General features: G+C 51.3%; 2 protein-coding genes across 2 annotated transcripts; one reads left to right on the forward strand and one right to left on the reverse strand.

Annotated features, from left to right (window-relative positions):
* The first annotated feature begins 5,269 nt into the window (after positions 1-5,269).
* MYL2 (myosin light chain 2) lies at positions 5,270-8,278 on the forward strand. The gene is made up of 6 exons (XM_054173062.1): positions 5,270-5,320; positions 5,948-6,086; positions 6,772-6,876; positions 7,845-7,920; positions 8,003-8,051; positions 8,180-8,278. The coding sequence occupies exons 1-6, from the start codon at positions 5,285-5,287 to the stop codon at positions 8,276-8,278; spliced, it is 504 nt and encodes a 167-aa protein (XP_054029037.1). The 5' UTR covers positions 5,270-5,284.
* Positions 8,279-9,053: 775 nt separating this feature from the next.
* CCDC63 (coiled-coil domain containing 63) lies at positions 9,054-18,246 on the reverse strand. The gene is made up of 11 exons (XM_009909689.2): positions 18,158-18,246; positions 13,913-14,101; positions 13,592-13,781; positions 13,296-13,415; positions 12,657-12,838; positions 11,947-12,128; positions 11,267-11,487; positions 10,758-10,832; positions 9,982-10,171; positions 9,318-9,515; positions 9,054-9,127 (listed from the first exon to the last, which is right to left on the reverse strand). Exons 1-11 carry the CDS (start codon positions 18,244-18,246, stop codon positions 9,054-9,056), a joined length of 1,710 nt encoding a protein of 569 aa, XP_009907991.2.
* Between the last annotated feature and the right edge of the window lie 1,496 nt (positions 18,247-19,742).

A 19,742-nucleotide genomic window follows, 5' to 3' on the forward strand; every position in this document is an offset into this window, starting at 1 on the left:
TCCGAGTAGGGCAATAAGGGGGACAGAGGAATACATAAGGGGTACAAGAGTGCAGGGTGACGGGCATAGCACCCTACATCTCCCCTCGGTTCTCCTGCAGGGCGTGCAATGAGTTGTGCCTGGCCTCAGCCCTCGGTGCCTGCTGTGTGCCCTGTTAAATACATGGAGAGAGTGCCTGGACCCTTCCACCATCTGTGTTTCTGCCACAGCTACTTATTATCCAGGCACATTCCCCCTACAATTAGCACATGCTCTTTAATTCATTTGCCTCTTTTATTGCTTCACCCAAATTATCTCAACTCTGGCGCCATTCGGCGAGTGCACGGCCGATAATGCTGCTATTTATGGCTTTCTCCCATCAACGGCGTGACTCAGGAGGCCAGGACAGCTGGACACATCCCTGGGATGGGCCAGCAGCTCAGAAATGGGGGGTATCATCTGTCCTCATCCTCATCAACTGTCCCATCCTCAGGCTAGTGGCCCGTGGATCCATTTTGTGGGTGGCAGCTCTTCTCCAGCCCCCTGAGCTGGGCAAATCCTCCTGGCCATTATTGCCATGACCCATCCTTCTGACTGAAAATGGAGCTGAATCAGGAAAAGCTGCTAAATTAAATCTATCTGGGATAAGCTGCTAAATGCAGAAACCTTCTGAACACCAAGGGGAGATGGATCAAACCCTCAAAATACTCCTGAAGCCAGCAAAAAGGGGCTGTGGGATGAGTGTGATGGGCAAGCCCAAGGGAAGGGAAAGACATCCCACAAGGGATGTGGCCAAGGATGCAGAGGCCATCCATGGCGGAGGAGATGGGCTTCAGCCACCAGATAGCACTGGGACATGTCAGCCACCCCCATTGCCCCCCTTGGTGTGAGCACTGGGGATGAGGTGGCCAACACCGCAAGCTTCAAACTGCAGCCCTGAGCAGTGCAGGAATCCATCTTTCTACCTTTAATAAGCTTTCTCCCTTTAAAAATAATCATTGCCAATAAACAAATAAACCAGGCAGTGTATATAAGCATCAAATTAAGTAGCTACATGCATTTGTTATATTTGATATAGCCTTGTTAACTGGAAATTCCAGGTTTGGAATATGTATTGATTTCAGCAAACATATATTATCTTACTGTAAGTACCAACAGCCATTGTAGTTAATATACCATGGTTTAATTTAAAATGCATTAGTTTAATAAAAATGCATAAAATAGAAGAGAATTGCATTAGCTTCAATAAGGGGGGAAAAAAAAAAGAAAGAAAGAAAATTCAATTTCATAAATATTATCCTGTGTTAAAATGCATTGATTTCCCAGGAAAATGTATTGGTCAGAGGTAATTTACATTGGTCTGAATGGGAACGTACTGGTGTGAATACATATGTATTAGTTTAGTCAAATGTATCTGATCACAGTGAAAAAATATTGTCTGGAGCAGAAGATATTCAGAAGGAGCCCACAACAGCACAGAGTGAGCAGCCACAGGGCTGGCTCCACAGCACCCCAACATGCCAACATGGTCATCTTGGCCAGCCTTGGCACTGGAGCACCCCAAAAGTGGTTCTATGTCCAGACTTGGTGCTATCCATTGGCAAGATGCTGTTGGGCTGCTTGGGTTGAAGGGAGCCTATTATTGGCCAGGAGCAGGACTTGGCTGGGGTGCAGGCACAGGTCGCACTCAGGCGACCATGATCCTTGAAAAGAGTCATTGAGTGGTTTGGGTTGGAAGAGACCCTAAAGGTCATCTAGTTCTACCACCCCTGCCATGGGGACACCTTCCACTAGATCAGGTTGCTTGAGATCCTCTCCAACCTGGCCTTGAACACCTCCAGGGAGGGGGCATCTTGAAGCTCCCTGGGTAACCTGTTCTGGTGTCTCACCACCCTCCCTATAAAGAATTTATTCCTAATCTCTAAACCTTCCCTCTTCCAGCTCAAAGCCATTCCCCCTTGTCCTATCACAAAAGCCTTTGTAAGAAGTTCCTCTCTGGCTTTCTTGTAGGCCCCCTTTGGGTAGTGGTAGACCTGGGGTTAATCAAATCCATTTGACTCTGTGTTTTACGGAGGTCAAGAGGAGCTGTCCTATTAATGAGAAAGGCTTTTTCATGTAAAACACATGACACAGACACCTGGTTAGTCCCTGACACCATCCACAGGCTTCAGTCTTTTATTCACTACAGAGCTCTGTAGGCATATAGGTACCTATGTGCACATTTAAAGCACTCAGATTTTCCTGGATGCCAAGAAGTTCCCCAATATCCACAGCAGGAAAAAGAAAAGATGTGCCTGGAGCTACCCTGAAGACCCCTAGCCACCATCTCACCCCTAGCCACAACATGGGCAACACCAAGGTCTGACCTCTTCCAGGCTGGGCAGGTAGAAATTATGCTGTCTCCATACCACCAGCCATGCCCCAGCATGGACATGGAGCCCAGCAGCTCCACAGCCAACTGGTCCAGTTAAACCACTACACATTGCTTCCCTGATGCTTATGGATTTGTCTTTAATGCCACAAATCAAGGTAATTGGGCTCGGCTGGCTGATGAATCCAGCTGAACTTGGCAGGAGGAGGGAGCATCCATGCAGAGACTGATCCCGCTCATGTACTCAGGGCTGGTCCTTGTCCAGCTCTGCCCCTCAGCTCTCACCTGCCCTTTTGCTCATACAGACCCCAAAACTCATCCTGAAACCCTTCCCTCAGCTGCAGTACCATCCAGATGGGGTGATCACTCCTGGGTTAGGAGTTTTCTCTTCTCTGGGCACTTTTCCTGATACATTTCTCTGCTGCTGCTTAAATCCTCCATGCAATGCCATTCCATTGGCACTGATGATGGGCATTGAGGTGTGACCAAGCAGTGAGTTCCAGAGATTAAACAGGGTATTTGTGTCCTCTGGGGAAATGAGGGCTGTGTCTGGGCAGAGCCGGGAGCTCCAGGGATCCCATTTCATGTTGCCTTTTGTTCTCAGCCCTCTCCCAGCCCTCCCCACTCACTCCACGTGCCGAGGAGACCATGCCAGGCAGCAATCTAGGCATCAAGACTGGCAGCCCCCACCGTGTCCCAGCCACCAGGCCACAGCCATACCAGGCATTCCAGAGCTTAGGGGGCTGTGGTGGTGGCTGACAGGCATTACTGGGCCCCCTGCATCATTCCCAGCCCAGCACGTCCACACCTCCAAGGCGAGGAGATAAGGAAGGGAGATAAAATTAACAAGCTAAAAATACCAAGAGCAGAGCTGCCCCAGTCACCAGTGGCTCTACTCTGCAAGGGTGGGGGTCAGCTCTTGCATTCCAGCAGAGGTTTTCCAGGATTGCTGCCTGCCTGCCCCCAGGTTCAGTGGCTCCTGCTGCAGAAATGTGCCCTCTGTCCAGGGCAACCATGCTGTGCCATGCCATGCCGTGTCCAGTGAGTAATGGTGGTCAGGCAGTATGAGTGCTGTTTCTCTTGGGTGCTGTAGGACATGGCCCCACACCAGCTACCAGCACCCAGGATGGGGAGAGTTAATTGTGTGTGTGTTTTGCTAAGACCAGGGCAAGCAAGAGTTTGGTTTAACTGGGAGACAGGCAGCTCAGTGTGGGGTGACACATGAGAGAGGAACCCTTCTTGCCTGCCTGGTTTTGTGGGAGCTCAGCATCCACCTCCAGCCTTGTCCCAGTGTTTTCAGATAGGGTGCTGCATTTCATCCAATGACAGGGTGGCCAGTAGTTTTTCCTGCTCTTTGAGCATCACAAGCAATGGCAGCACCCCACTGCACCCAGGACAGTCAGGATCCTTCACCCCCAGCAGCCAAGCAGCACCCAGCTTTGCTGTCCAAGTCTGTAAGGAGACATGAAAGTTCCCAGCAATGGACCAAGGCAAAACATCCATGTCCACAGACTTGGGTGACTGTAGTCAGGGGTACCCTCTGGGCCAAGTCATCCCTGCATATCCCAGCAGAGTGGAAAAACCCAGACACAGCCTAAGTGCCAAATGAAGTGGGACTGCTCCTGTGCAGTCCCCACCACGGGTTAGCATCTCCAGTGTGGAAGCAGTAGGGCAGCCTGGCACTTTGTTAACCTTGAAACCCTCTCTTGGCTCACATGTCATGTCAGCCAGTGACAACAACAAGCTGTTATTCCAGATTAGAGAGAGAGGGATGGAGAAAGTCAGAGACAAGAGGATTGGGGGGTGGCTAACTTACCTATTACAGCCATAAGTGGGCATGGGGCTATTTTTAACCCATAGTGGGACATATTTATTGTTTCAGCTGAGGGGAAGTGATTAACTGCCTCTGAGACACCTCTCACAGCAACATCAGCAGCTGTGCAAAGCCATGGTGAGTACCCAGAATATGAAGCTCCAGTGGGAACAGGCAAAATCCAGATAGATTTATCTGGCAGGGAGTGATGGAGGTAGCAGGGACCTGACAGCCAAGGGTCTCTCCTGCCCTGAAAAAGGGTCGGTGAGGAGGTCCGGGAGCACCTGAGTGCACTGGCAGAGGAGAGGTGTCTCCTGTGCTAGCAGAGCTTTCCAAACAAGGCAGACCACTCTGGGGTCCAAATACCACCTTTGTGCTTTATCCCCCAGCATGCAGTGAGAGGAAGGGCTGCTGTGTCACCCCAAACCCTCCTGCTCTGCTTTCCTCTGGCAGACCCCCCTGTATCAGATGAAAAGGAACATGTCTGGAATGAAGGATGATGGGCAGGGTGGGAGGGTGAGCAGCTCTGTCCTCTGTTCCTGATCAAGAGATGTGTTGATCTATTTCTGGTTGTTTCAAGCCTCAGTGCAGGAGAAGGTAGATTTCTTTAACAAGTAAATATTTTACTTAAGGAATGCTGTGCTCTTAGCAAGAGGCACAGCAGGGTAAGGAAGCATCCAGTGACTATGGTCCTTGTGTGCAACCTCAGCAGTGTTCCCAAGCCTGGTGTTCCACCCAGGCACATCCAACTCCATTGACAATCCTCTTACCTGCTGTAGCCTTTGGTGGGCAAGTGATTTCCCAAATCATCTTTCTGCAGACCTATTTACCTAAATTCATCAGGAAAGCAAAGATGGGGCTGTAATTGAAGCAGGAGTTGTAATGTCCCTCAGTATCTTGGAGGGTTGCATGTGTCTGGAGCTTCTGAGCCATGCACAGGGAAACCGCCAAGCACCCAACTGCCAGCCCAAAGCTACGACTCACGACTAAGAATAGGGTAGTTTCATGCTTTTATTCCATACCATAAAAAGCCAGTGAGGTGGTGATACATATTTGGACCCCTACAGGCACCCAAGAAAGCCAAGAAGAGGGTTGAAGGTGCTAATTCCAATGTCTTCTCCATGTTCGAGCAGGCCCAGATCCAGGAATTCAAAGAGGTAGGTGGGTTTGGGAGAAATGACTGAGGGCTCCTGATGCAATGTGACCTTCAGCTCTTCCCTCAGTGCTCTCAGATCAGTGGCATCTGTTTTGCAGCAAGAGGCAGCATGGTCTGTTTTGAATCGTTTCATTTTAGAAGTGAGAACAACAACTCGGTGACGTTACCAAATATGGCATCACCTCAAAGCTTCCTAGGAGCCTGTACCCTGCTGGCAGCATCCAAGAGAGCAGGAGCACATCCCCCAGCAAGCTCCTACCTCTGTGTCAGGAGCTCCTCGTGACTTAGCCCCTGCACAGCTGGCACATGGTTCTGTGCAGGTTCCAGTTACAGAGATAACTGGTCCCAGCTCAGGGAGCTTGTGGCTCAGGCTGTCCTTCCCATTTGGTCTCATGCCAAGGTGGGATGATTTTGGCCAAGGCATGGGTTTTGTGTGGCATTAGTGATTGGGGTGCTGTAGGAAGCTACCACCCCACACCACCCAAAGGTGCAGGGGCCAGGACTGCTGCTGGATTAAGGTGAAGGTTGTTGCTTCCTCGTTGACTGAGGACCCTCAGAGCCTCATCCTGGGAGGGCTCAAAGTGTCCCTTGTATCATCCAAGTTGAAGAGAAGAGGAGGGTATTAAAGTCTTTGCAAGGGTCAACATCTCTTCCTCTCCCTGTGCATCCTGTCCTCCTCCTGTGCTTGCAGGCATTCACCATCATGGATCAGAACCGAGATGGCTTCATTGACAAGGCAGATCTGAGAGACACATTTGCTGCGCTCGGTGAGCCCCCTTTTAGGGCCCTCCCCTCCCCAGAAACTTCAACATTAGACCTATTGAGAAACCAGCTGTGAGCACCCATTTAACCCAATCCCAGCTGTTAACTGGACCTCCTGTTTTGCCAAAAACCTCCCGGCCCAAACCCACTTCTGTTAACTGGTGACATCCCACGCAGGGTGACTTGGAACAGCTCCCACAGCAGTGGGAAGTGTTTGAGGCCAGACTGAATGGGGCCTGGAGCAACCTGGTCTAGTGGAGGTGTCCCTACCCATGGTGGGGGGGGAGGAGGGTGTGTGTTTGCAGAGGAGGGTTTGAACTAGCTGATCTTTAAGGTCCCTCCCAACCCAAACCATTCTGTAAGTCTATGATATGATTCCGAGGAGCGCTGAAGCTGCCTGGTCCATTGGGTGGTGATGGAAGGAAGTAGGAGCCTATGAAATGAGAGTTTAAGTTGTCCAACCCAGCCATCCTCTGCCAGCACATGATCCTACTTCTGCTACTGATGGTCCTTGAAGCAGAGATGGCTCCCCAGGGTTGTGCCACTTCCCTTGGGTGGAAGAAGAACCTCCAGAGGAAGGTTCTCGTGGTGGGTCTTTTTGCCCCCAGCACACAGAGCAGAGGCTGGAGGTCTGCACACATTTGGAGCCAGACAGGGACATGCAATTCACCCAAACCTGCTCTCCCCTAGGGCGCCTGAACGTCAAAAATGAAGAGATTGATGAGATGATAAAGGAGGCACCTGGCCCAATCAACTTCACTGTGTTCCTCACCATGTTTGGGGAGAAACTCAAGGGTGAGAGGGCACCTGGGCAGCTGCAGGGGAGGTCAGGGTGAGGCATGCTGTGGTATGGAAAGCCCCAGAAGAGAATCAGAGCAAAGATGTCTTCCAAATGAGGGCCAAGAAGAGACTCCTGGGGGCAACCACAAGATACTTGTGAAATGACCTCCCTTATCCATCTCTCCCACATCCTGTAGTGCCACCTTATCCCAGTGGCTCCACAGAAGAGGCTTTGGTGGGATAATTCCCAGTAACAACCTTTGTCCCCAAGCTCCAGTCCTTCTCAAAATCATGGGACTTGGGCAGTCTCCCTGTCTTCCTGTCCTGAGACATGGCAGATAGGACAAATGCAATGTCAGCAACTGCCCCCAGGGACATCCCTGCACCCCAAAACTCATGCTGACTTGCAATACCAACAGTCTCAAAGGCAGAGCTGGTACTGCTTGTCCAAACCTGGCTCACATCCCCAACCTGACAGGGGGTATGAGCAGGTCTCTGTGCCTTAGTTTCTCAAGTTGTGTAAAAAACCTGTGACACTGCTGTCCCCATGGAAAGAGAGGACAGGCTGCTGACACCAAGAGTTGCACCAACAGCCACCCTGGCAAAGCAGGACTCAACAGCTCTGTCCTGCTGCACCCTGAATTGCTTACACAACCCAAGGCATGCAGCTTCCCCACAGAGTTACAGAGCCCCAAGGGCCTGTGTCTGGAGCTCTATAAATACACCCAAAAGATTAGGTAGACACCAGATGCCAGGGCAGTGGTGACAGCCTGCTCCATGGGCACACTACAACCCTGCATCTGCTCCTCTACACTTGAGGTTCCAGGTGTAGGGCCAGCATTCCTGCAGACCCCCTGCTTCCCAACCTGTCCCCTGTCATTCCCCCAAAGCCAGTGGGAAGCAGGAGGCTGCTGCTAGCTTCCTTCTCCACTACGCTCTGTGACAGTTGCTGTGTCCTCTGCGTGTGGCCATGTTCTCTGCAGGTGCTGACCCGGAGGAGACAATCCTGAATGCATTCAAGGTGTTTGATCCAGAGGGCAAAGGCCTGAAATCTGACTAGTGAGTGCAACAGTGCTGAGGGGGGAGGGCAGGTGTCCCCATCGACACCTCCCTGGTGCTCACTGCGTTCTCTTGTTTGCAGCATCAAAGAAATGCTGATGACACAGGGCGAGAGGTTTTCCCAGGAAGAGGTACGAGCTCCCTCCCACCCTCTGCCAGGCTGCCATGCCCTCCATCCCCACAGAGCCCCAGCCCTCCTGCCAGCCCCAGCCACAAAGCCCTTCTGTACTGAATTTTCACCCCGGATCTTCCCCTGCAGGTCGATCAGATGTTCACAGCCTTCCCTCCAGACATGTCTGGCAACCTGGATTACAAAAACCTTGTCCATGTCATCACACACGGCGAAGAGAAGGACTAGCCCACACCTGGCACTGGGGTGGCCCTGTAACATCACCTCTCTCCAGCTTGCATTGTCCCTTTGCCCCTCCCCATGGGGAACATCTGAGTGGCATCCACATTAAACTGGAGAGAAACAACCCAGCCACTGGTGGGAAAGGTTGCGTGGTGTGTCTGTGTGGTGACTCTGTGCCAAGCAGGAGCCCCCAGATCCATCCCAGACCCTGATGACTCCAGTCTCCCAGCCCCACTGTTCATCACCCTCACATGCCTTCAAGTCCCCCTGCCCTGGTGCCCGCAGCACCTTTCACACTGGGCTGTGGCTAACAGCCATCAGGTCCCACCAGATCAGGACCAGTATGGAGCTCAGTTTTACTTTATGGAACAGAGAACTGCTAGTTTCTCCCAGCATAACAGGGACCCCAGCAAGTGCCCTCATCCCTCTGTGTCCTCCCATACCCTCCCTGGGCTGCATGGAATGGTCATGGTGCAGCACCAGAAGCATGGTCCCCATCTCCTCCATAGCAAACACATGATGCCCAGCTGTGGGAAGCACATTGGGTTGTACAAGGGGGACAACATCCCACTGGGGAGCAGCTGTTCCCTCCCTTGGCCATGGCTACTGTCAGCAGTGGGAGAAACCACGTCAAAGTATCACCCAGCGAGGTTCTGAACCCTGCAGAAGGTGTTGGGCTCCTTGCAGAGAACAATGGGAGACAGAACAACGTCCAAGATACACAAGCAGAGAGGAAGCTCAAAAGTGAAGCTCTTTCTTTAATTCACCCCTTGATGAGCTCTCAAAGCTCCGATCCTTGCTGGTAGCTCTGCAGAACCAGCTGGCGCAGCTGCTGGTGGTCCAGTGGCTCTTCCACTGCACAAGAAAATGGCCAACACCTCACGCACCCAGGCCTGATATACCCGGTGGGGAGGGACAGGCTGGCTGGGATTGGCTGGGAAGGACAGGTGACAAGCAGGGGATTGGCCAGGCGGCCATGGGGGAATTGTGGATTGGCTGGCTGCCTGGCCACAGCCCCTCCCTCCCTCCCACCTCCTGCACTCACGGGCAGCGATGACATCAACAGCGCGGTCCAGGGCTGGGGGCCTCAGCTGGAGCTGGGTCTGATCGGTCTCCTGGGTGAGTCCAGTGCCACCCAGCAGTGGGCTGATGAAGGGCTGGGGTTCATCAGAGCCCTCAGCTAATATATATCGTAGGATGGACTCCTTCAGCAGCAGCTCGTTGGTCATCCTCTCCAGGACACCTGGGCAGGAGGCAGCACCAGCTGGGTTAGTTCCAGGATGTGATGGACATTTGACATCACAAAGTCACATCAGGGACACTCATGCATAACAAGAGAAAGGACAGGAGGAAACAGCCTCCAGTAGCAGCAGAGGAGGTTTAGATTTGATATGAAAAAATGTCTTTCCCCAAAAGGGTTATCAAGCCCTGGACCAGGCTGCCCAGGGAACTGGTGGAGTCCCCATCCCATGTGGGATTTAAAAGCCGTGCAGATGTGATGCTGAGGGACATGGTTTCGTGGTGTCCTGGCAGTGCTGGGTTAACAGTTGGACTTCATATTCTTAAAGGACTCTTCCAATAAAAATGATTCTTTGATTCTGTGACGAGGCAGGGAAAAAAGATGACTCAATTAAAACACAGTGTAGGTGGGTGATGGACACACGAGGTTCAGGCCACATCACAAGAGAAGACAAGCAGCCATCACCTACCAAAAAACTGCACCAGGCTGTGATGGGTGATCTGCCCTGTTTCTTTGAGCTGCTCTATTATCTCATTGTCGCCGCTGATTTCTTTCAGCAGGGCTTCCATGTCTGATTTTTTCTGGCCCAGGATTTTGCTGGTCTCCTTCAAGTTCTCCTCACACAAGTTGGCCTCCGTTATGGTTTCCGTTAATTTCGCCTACCAGCAAAGGTTTTGTAGGTGTCAAACCAGTCCCCTGCTCTTCCCCACACTCCATTGCTGCTTACTTCCAGTCTGGACACTGAAGACAACCCTGGAAAGGCTCTGGGATGCTCCAATCCCTGCTGGGGAGAGGCTCTGTGAAGGGGATGCCAAGCTCCCCATGCCACAGATGCCAGAGGACCAGGGCTGGCAGGAGCCCTGCACTCACCCTCTCACCTGGCACTGGCAGAAAGGGCTGCCAACACCCGGGCAGGGCCCTTTCCTGCCCGTGAAAGTTCTTCACAGAAAGAGTTGTTGGCCATTGGAATGGGCTGCCCAGGGAGGTGGTGGAGTCACTGTCCCTGGAGGTGTTCAAAAAGGGATTGAACGTGGCACTTGAAGCCATGGTTTAGTAGTCATGAGGTGTTGGGTGACAGATTGGACCTGATGATCTTTGAGGTCTTTTCCAACCTTATTGATTCTATGATTCTATGTCGCTCCAGCCGATGGCCAGAGCACACTGACAGGACCAGAATCCCTAGGACACCTGCCAGGACAGCGAGTGCTCTGCTGCCCTTGCAGAGGGAAATCCTGCCTTTCTTACCTTCAGCTCTTTCAGGACACGAAGGCTGCCGCTCTCTGCATGCTTCTGGTCTGTGGTGAGGGCTGAAATTTTCATCTGTGTAACACAAGCACATGGAGGGGGCACTGGCTGAATGCCCATGAAGTTTAATAGAGACAGCAGAGACACCCCACTTTACCCCTCTGAGGCCACTGTCCCCAGGCCAGGAGGACCGGCGATGACTCCACAGCATGCAGCACTTCATACTCCAGACGGCCCAGGCAGCTCTTGGCCCTCCTGGCTCCTGCAGTGCTTGTGCTGGCCACATGGTGACAGCATTGAGACACCTTTTGCTCTCAGAACGCAGCGTTCCGTCTCCTGCCTTGCTGGTTTGGGCTGCCCCTCCGCATTCCCCACATCCCACCTGTGCGGCAGGCTGCGAGCCGCGCTCTGTTGTGGGCTCTGATGCTGGACACAGGGGAGAGGAAAAGCCCAGCCCAGCCCAAAAGCACCATCTGAGAAAGGGGAGATATGAAGAGCTTGGAACAGACCTGGACGTCGTTGATCTGCTGCTTCAACTTCTCCACATCATCCTGCAACTTGATGGAGTAGCTGAAGCTGGAGAAGTTCTTGTCCTCCCTTTTCATGAAGGTGTTCATGAGCTGGTCAATGTCGTTGTCCTCTGACATCTCCATAAGGAGCTTGTAACACACCTTCCGGCTCTCCATGCTCTCCCACTGTCTCTTCCTGGCTCGCTCGGCTGCTTTCAAGGCTGAGGGAGAGCTGGAGAGCTTGGGATGTGTCTACCCACGGGCTGCCCTTTCCAGAGCCTTTCCCTGAGAGTGCTGTGAGGTTTGGCAGGGTGTTTGGGGCAGGAGTGGCACAAACTGTCTTCATTTCCCTCAGAAAGTAAGCAAGCACCTCACAGTCTAGAATGGGGCAAAAATAGCAGGATCTCTCCCACGGAAGATAAAAGGAGCCCTGGTTGTACATGGAGGCAGCTCCTTGACTCATCCCTCCCTCTCCCCGAACACCACCTCAGAACACGGGTTTGGGGTGGCCTCACTCAGTGGCCTCACACATCCTTTGCTTCTGTTGGGTAAAGGAAAGGAGCCTGCAGGCAAGGGAGAGGTCCTGTCCTTGGGGTGCAGAGCTACAGGCAGCCCCCCTACCAGCCCTGCCGACTCATGGTTTGTGGAGTCAGTTGCACCTTCTTTCTCTCATCTGATACCTTTCTCCTTTTTGCCTTTCTCCTCCAATCTAGACCGATCAGTTAATTTGGAGACCATGAAGTTTCTCAGTTTGGTCTCCTTTATGGGGATGTATTTCAGCTTCTCCAGCTCCTCCCTGTACTGGATAGTCTCCTGGAGGTTCCTTTTCTTTATCTCATCTATTGTTGACAGTGCCTCCATCCTGCACACAGAAAGCAGCAGGTTACACTAAGGACTTTTATTCCCAGCCATTCCCATGCCTCTCAGTGCTTAAGCCAGAAAAGTCCCTGAGATGCTCTGCACATTGTCCAGCTCTCACCCACCAGGCAGCTCTCTTAGCCCAAGGCCAGCAGCAAGCTAACATAGCTCTTGGAGTGGGGCTGTACTTGAACACACCCAGCTATGCAAGCCAGGCTCACTTTGACCAGAGCCAGTCAGCCTCTGCTCCAGGTCTGCTGCATCCCCCTATGTGGGCTCAGGTTGGGATTCAGAGGAAAGAGATCACTCTGTGGAGCACCTCACCCCATTCCAAGAAACATTTGAGATAAGTGCAGTAGTAGATCTCCCTGGAGGTACCAATCTCTCTGTACTGACCAGGAACCCAACTCTCAGCACCCAGCTCTGGATCCTGCCTCTCAAGCTGACATCAGTCTCTCCTGACATCAACATTCATCCCTGGCACTGCCCATTGGTGCCAAGCTTGCCAGGGAGGGCTTGCAAGGCTACATACTGCTGCTCTTTGGCCTCTGCACATTGCTCCATGGCAGTGTTCATCCTTTGCCTCTGCTGCTCCAGCTTGTTATGGAGCTTCCAATAGACATTGTCCAAAACAGCCTTTTGGATCCTCATGTTTTCAATCTCTTCACGGAGCTTGTTATTTCTGGCAAGGTTGGTATTGAACCGGACAGTGACCTGGGGAGAGGGAGGAAAACAGTTTGAACCTGGAATTGACTGGGGGCCTCAGTCTGTTTGAAAGACCTTGAGCTGGGCTAAGACAAACACAACCCAGCAGATCTGAAGCTGTCCCTGCACTATCCTCCCTCTCAAGAACAGAGGGGCAACAGCAGGCCAGGCCGATCACAGCAGAGACCTGGAGCTGGCCTTATCCAAGACACGGTGGCTTCAGGCAGCTTGGTTTTATCACTAAACAGGTGCAGAGCTTCAGGCTTCTTGGCATGGCACAAATGCTGCATTTGGGTCACCAAGCTGAAGGAGCATCCAAGATACTCTGGGAGCAATCAGACAGTGGGGAACAAGCCAGGTCCTTCATGCTGCTTGTGACAACCAAATTCATTTGCAATACAACACTTTGTCCTGACCAAAAGGGGCTTTGCACACAGGCCCCAGCATGGCCCCACTGGTAGCTTACGTTGTAGAGACGCTTCTCCAGCATCTCAATCTTCTTTTGGAGCAGTTTGCTATCCTTGGCTTGCTTTGCCTTCACTGTTCTCTGCTTTTGCTTTGCAATCTCTTTTTCCAGCTCAAGTATCTGCACACACAGAGGAAAAGAGAAAAATAAAATCTAACCTCCACCCCTACCTTCTGAACTCTTGTCGGGACACTTAGCCAAAGAAAACACCCTCCCTTGAGCAGCTTCAGCCATAAGGCTCACTCTGGGACTCTGCTCTACCATGCTCAGCCAGGGAACGCTCCAGATGTTCCTACCTGCTTGTCCAGTTCAGCCAGCTGGGCTTTTCTCTCTCTAATCACTGCCTCGTTCTGGCTTTTTATCTGCAAGAGGCGGTTGATCTTCACACGATTTCTGTCAGCCAGGATGGGGCTTCTGCTGGTCATGATCTGGCGCATTGTTAATGCCACCTCTAGGTGTCCTTGAGTCAGCGACTTGATTTCATTTCTGTAAGAAGGGAACCACAAATGACATTTAGCACATCTCACCTACAGTGCTCCATCTCAGCACCTGGGGCCCCAGACCTCGGCATGGAGGAACTTCGCAAGTGCAAGGCAGTCGAGCAAAGCAGCACTCACTGCTGGGCCTGCAACTGCCGCTTCACATGGGCTCCATAACTCTTTCTCTTCTCTGCTGCAATCCCAATCTGCTTCTGTAGCCTCCTCATCTCGTCTGCAATCAGTTTTACCTCCTCCTTTACAGGCATCTCTGCAAGCTTCTGCCTTGAAGAGGGTTGTCCCTGCTGACGCAGTGAGAGAATTTGGTCACTTGAGCAAACACCACCAGCAGTGTTAGATAATGGACCTGAACACAGGGAATCAAGATACCACCATCTCCAGCTCTCTGTCACCATCTTCAGCTCTTCCAAGCCACCCAAGGTAGTCATTACCAGCCCAAGCACTGAGCCCCATAAAGCAACTCCATGAGCACTTCTGAACCTTTTCAGAGCAATGTCCTGAGTAACCCACCCCATGCTTCTACCACCGCCCAGGGCAAGGAGGTGTTAACAGCCTCCCAGATCAGGACCTGTTGACCACAGCAACAGAACCACAGCCAGCTTTGTGTTGTGCTTCCATTTTTACCTTTGAGCCCTTCATTTCTTCCAACTAACTGCACAGGTTACTCTGCAGACACCACGGGAAGAGGACAAGGAAGTCTCTGTGGAACCAGGCCTGCTTTCCAAGGGAAGAAACCAAGCTCAGGTGAGGCAGGGGTTGTGTCTCCCTGCCCATTCCTCAGCACCAGCTCACAAGTTTGGCATGAGGTGACAACCACAGATGACTGCATGATGAATTAAAGGATATAGCCCTGGTCCCACTGCAGTCAGGGAGGGCACTAGGGATGATCCCACAGCACTCACCTCCAAAGCTGGTCCCCCCCAGCCTCACTGTAGACCCTGGAGCTCTCTTGTCCCTCTTGACACTGCTCACCTAGTTTCAGTGTACTGCAGTTCCTCTGCAGGCAGGGGATGGGATGCAGCAATAGTTAGTATTCCCAAAGCACAGCTCTTATTCTTGGTGGGAAGCACAGAAGAGGTGAGAAACCAGCAAGGAGTCAGACCTGAAACTTAGTCCTGCAACCTGCACTGTCCCAGTCTCTAGGGAACTGGCCACTGACCTGGTTGTCATGACAATATGGTCTCACTGGAGTGTGGGCAGGTTCTTCATTGTGACCATCAGACAGGAGAATGAAATTGGGGTATGGCAGAGGCACACCTACTGCCCTCATGGAGAATGCTGGAAGCCTGTGTTACAAGGACCAAAGGGGTTTGCCTGCCTCAAAGCCAGCCCTGAGACCTATGCTCCCAGTGCCTCCCTGGCTGCACGAACACAGCAAGCTGGAATCCTCTTTGTACCGGTTCTTACTTCCCTTTGCAGTGTTGTAATTGCCCCTAAAGTGAGGACTTGAAACATTTTGCTGTAACCACAATATAGCAGCCAGGCTATGCTTATTCTCAGCAGAACCCAGGGATTTGCCCTCCCCAGCAGCACTCAGGATTTCCCTATCCCCACCAGTACCTAGGACTTAGCCATCGTCTACAACACTTTGAGGGCACAGAGCTGGCCTCATCTTCCTCACCAGCCCCACATCCACCTCCATGAGCTTTTTTCGTTGTTTCTTTCTCTTTTTTTCATGGAGAGGCAGTGATCAGCACATCACTCCCATTGTAATCAGTGCCCAGACACCCTCGAGGTGTCACCACTGGGAGAGTAGCAATGACTGGCACTGCCAACCTGCAAAATGAGCCACAGCAGGCAGCACTTCTCACTCCAGCCAGCCCCACACGAAGCTCAGAGAGTTCTTGGCCCTCCTGGCTCCTGCAGTCTCTGTGCTGGGTACATGGTGGCAGCATTGTGACACTTTTTGCTCTCAGAACGCAGCGTTCAGTCACCTGCTCCGCTGGTTTTGGCAGCCGCTTTGCATTCCCCACATCCCACCTGTATGGCAGGCTGTGAGCCGGGCTCTGCTGTGGGCACTAATGCTGGATGCAGGGGAGAGGAAAAACCCACCCCAGCCCAAAAGCACCATCTGAGAAAGGGGAGATACAAAGAGCTTGGAACAGACCTGGAGATTCTTAATCCTCTGCTGCATCTTTTCCAGATCAGCCTTCAGTTTGATGGCATTGATGAAGGAGCCATAGCTCTCCTCCTCCCTTTTGACAGAGTTAATCAGGAGCTAGCCCATGTCTTTGTCCTCTGACACCTCAAGAAGCTGTTTATAAGCCACTTTCCTCTTATATTCTCTTGGGCCACTGGACTGCCTTCAAGGCTGGTATCCACATGCAGCTCTGTTAGTCCAAGGCCACCAGAGCTAACATAGCTCAGAGGGCAGTGAGGGAGGTCTATGTGTGTGTTTAGTTGCATTTGGGTAATCAAGCTTGAAGAAGTGTCCACGACATGGTGGGGGCAATCAGGCCAGGGGAACAAGCCAGGACCTTCATGCAGCTTGTGTCAACCAAATGCCTTGAGGATTTTCAGCCATGGGGTTCACTTTGGGACCCTGCTCTACCAACCCCAAATGACATTTAGCACATCCCACCTGCAACACCCTATCTCAGCACCAGGCCCCCCAGATTTGGGGTGTTTCATGGTTTCCATTAGTTTTTCCTGCCAGCAAAGGTTTGGCTAGGTGTCACACCATGCCCATTGGTCTCCCCTTACACCAACTCTTCTTCAACTCCAGCACCACTTCAGCACCACAGAGCTCACTTTCTCTCCATTCCTCACCAGTCCTACAGCCACCTCCATGCAGATCCTGCCTTGTTTCTCTGTTTTGCTCATGGAGAGGCAGCAAACATCTCATCACTTCATTGCCACTAGCATCTAGCTGTCCTTGAAGTGCCACTACTGAGAGAGCAGCAATGGTTGGCACTGCCAACTTGTGGTAGGTCCTTGGGGACAGAGGCTGTTTAGGCCACCAACATGGGCAATCATTTGAAGATTCACACCTGCTTCTCCCCATTCTATGCAGGGAAGCACACAGGAGCTGTGGGTTGAGTCACAAGAGCCACGATAATCCCTTCCCAATAAGCTGGAGCATGTGGCTAGCTCCTTCCTGGGGACTCAGCAAACCCTGGGATCCCCAGAGATCAGAAGCATGAGACAGCAATGGAGGCTGCAGCAGAGCTGTGTTTTGTAGCCCTGGTGTTGCTTGTACAGCTCTGGGATGAAGTGGAATAAAGAACTGTTGAAGGTGAGCACAGGGCATCCATCTCCCTTTATCCCAGAGATTTTGAGGAGTTAACAAGCCAGCCATCAAGTTCCAGGCTAGTTCACAGCCAGCTTGGCTCTGAGGATGTATTGAATTGGGAATGACTTTCATGGCAGAAAGCAGGATGTGGTGTTAGAGAAGAAAAAGCAAAAGCAGGGGGCAGAGCAAAGCTGAGAAGCACTGTAGCCCAAGGATCCTGCCAGAGCTAGGGGTTTCTCCCAGAGCTTTTCCTGCTGTTCCTCCATTATTGTCAGCTCTGCGGTATAATACTGACAACCTCTCCAGGGATGAAGTTGTTCCTCTGACTTGGTGGCCCTGGTTGTCATACTGCATGTCCATACTCTCTGGTTTGCTTCTCTTGACTCTCACCAGAAACAGGGCCAAACCTCCACTTCAGAACCAAGGTAGAGCTGCAGGAATGGACATCATTTTTGCAATAATAAAGCCACTGGGTGGCTCAAAAGCCTGTTTTCCCTTGGCTCAGACTAGTCCATCCTCAAAATACAGCCTGGATTTGTGCCCTTGTGTTCCTTCTTCAGGCACCAATTCTCAACTGTTTATCAGTGAAGAAGTCAGTAAATGAAACTATTGAGGAAGGATCTGATTTGGTAGGGTCTGTGTCTGTCACACTCATTGCAGAAGCATATGTTTTACTAAAGGTGACTCTTTTCACCCAAACAATGCTTGACTGTCAGGGATGCTCTGAGTGAGGGTGACTTCATTGTCTTGAAAGGACCTTTAACCTGTGCCTGAGCAGAACAGTGATGGGAGCAGAGTGGGATCATCTGTAACATCTGAATCCAGTGAATCTCCATCTTCTGGGAGAAAGAGAAGAAAAGTGACTTTCCCTGCAATTTTCATGGATTTCATAACCCATCTTCCCTGATTTAATAGGTGCATTTAGCACTGATTGACATGGAGAAATTATTCTTTCAGCTGCAGATTTGGGGTCTAATTAAAACTCCTTGTGCTGTTTTAAGGGTCAAATTCTGATCTGTGCAAGAGATGTAAATCTTTCCTGATTTCAGCAATGATTTCCCCATCTCCTTGGATTCAGTGAAACTGTGACTGCAAGGGATGGTCAGAGCTGGCTCTCAGCTGAGCTTACCTACCCTGGGAGGGTCCCATAGACATCAAAGACAATCTCTGGGGTAGGCTGGAGAATCAGGCCCATATTTTCATGCAAATCTAATATATTCATGGTACTTAAAGCCTATTTATAACAAATCCAGAGTTTAATTCTATTTAACCCATCTTCGCTGTTTGACACATGAAATCTGTGAGTCACAGAACTATATATGGAACTGTCAAAACTTTCTTTTGCCCTCCTCTAAAAACCTGGATTAAATCATAATCAAACTCCCATCAGCTCCAGCAGCACTGCTGGGAGGAGCAGGAGGATGCTGACAACTGCTGAAGCAGCTAGTGATGAGGGAAGATCTTCGCAGACTTCAGTCCAATGGCAAAACCCCACAGAAGAGGTCCTGAATTCAGACACACTAGATCCATCTTAGCTGAAAAGCTGTCCCATGGACCTGGAGTGATACCTTGGCCTCATGATGTCACCTTAACAAGCCTTGGCTTGAGAATGGCCTTCCATGAGCACAGTCTCTACCCAGATTTTTATTTCTTTCTTCTGATGAGCGATTATCTACACTTGTGCATGAACCATACCAACCTTCAGTGAGGAAGATCAGTGCTGGTCCTAAAACCATTACAAACACATCAACACTGAGGTGCTGGAGTGTGCTTAAAGAAGTGAACCTGGTGAAAGGTCTAGAGCACAGCAGAAGGGTCTAGAAAACTTACAAGGAGCATCTGAGGAAATTGAGTTGTTTAGACTGGAAGAAAGGAGGCTCAGGGGATCTTCTCAATGCTGATCAATAACCAAAGGGGTGGGGGGCAGCAAAAGGCTGGGTCCAGACTCTTTTCAGTGGTGCCCAGTGACAGGACAAGTGTAAACAGGCACAAATTGGAACTCAGGAGGTTCCATCTGAGCAGGAGGAAAAACTTTTTGGCTGTGAAGATGACGGAGCCCTGGAGCAGGCTGCCCAGACAGGCTGTGGAGCCTCCTTCTCTGGAAAGATTCCAAACACAGCTGGATATTGTGATCCTGGGCAACCTGTTCTGCTTGAGCAGAGGGGTTGGACTGGATGATCTCCAGAGGTCCCTTCCATCCCCCACCATGCTGAGATTCTGTGGTTCTGTTTGCTGCCTCCTCGATTACAGCAAATTACAGCTGTAATTCCTCTTCACTCAAAGAGGAAATTGTCATTGTAATTTCCTGCAGATGGGTTTCTTCTGAATTGCTGACACCAAGTGAAATGTGATTTCCAGCAGTGAACCAGCTCCTTCGTGGCATCACTTGGTATTTTTTAAACGGTCGTTTGGGAGCAAGTTTCCCAGCCCTTGACCTTGGGAAAGTGAAACTCTTTTTCCACTGCAGGCTCGGCCCCTCCAGCAGAGCCTAATAATAGGGATTTGCTTCATCCCTCTATGCAGCTCCCAGGTACACGGTGCTGAATTACTGCTCAAAGGCTGCCGCTGTGGGGGGCAAAACGCCGAAGTGAAATAGCCGAGGACGTGCTGTCGTCTGAGAGCAAGAAAAGACCTCTGAAAATATCACTGGCCTGAGGTCAAACCTAGCACGAAGCAAGCACTCGCACACTGGGGGAGGATTTTAGCTAAAGGACGAGG

This window comes from Dryobates pubescens, chromosome 25, assembly GCF_014839835.1.
Source record: "Dryobates pubescens isolate bDryPub1 chromosome 25, bDryPub1.pri, whole genome shotgun sequence".
In the NCBI taxonomy this organism is placed as follows: Eukaryota; Metazoa; Chordata; class Aves; order Piciformes; family Picidae; genus Dryobates; species Dryobates pubescens.

What these genes read in the sequence shown, in the direction of transcription:
- MYL2 (XM_054173062.1), top strand. Translation starts at nt 5,285, where the DNA reads ATGTTCGAGCAGGCCCAGATCCAGGAATTCAAAGAG. An exon ending in AGACACATTTGCTGCGCTCG is followed by an intron (nt 6,087 to 6,771) that starts GTGAGCCCCCTT and finishes GCTCTCCCCTAG; the next exon opens with GGCGCCTGAACGTCAAAAAT. An exon ending in AGAGGTTTTCCCAGGAAGAG is followed by an intron (nt 8,052 to 8,179) that starts GTACGAGCTCCC and finishes CTTCCCCTGCAG; the next exon opens with GTCGATCAGATGTTCACAGC.
- CCDC63 (XM_009909689.2), bottom strand. Translation starts at nt 18,246, where the DNA reads ATGAATATATTAGATTTGCATGAAAATATGGGCCTGATTCTCCAGCCT. An exon ending in GCAGAGGCCAAAGAGCAGCA is followed by an intron (nt 12,129 to 12,656) that starts GTATGTAGCCTT and finishes TTCTGTGTGCAG; the next exon opens with GATGGAGGCACTGTCAACAA. An exon ending in GAAAGGCAAAAAGGAGAAAG is followed by an intron (nt 11,488 to 11,946) that starts GTATCAGATGAG and finishes GCTCTCCCTCAG; the next exon opens with CCTTGAAAGCAGCCGAGCGA.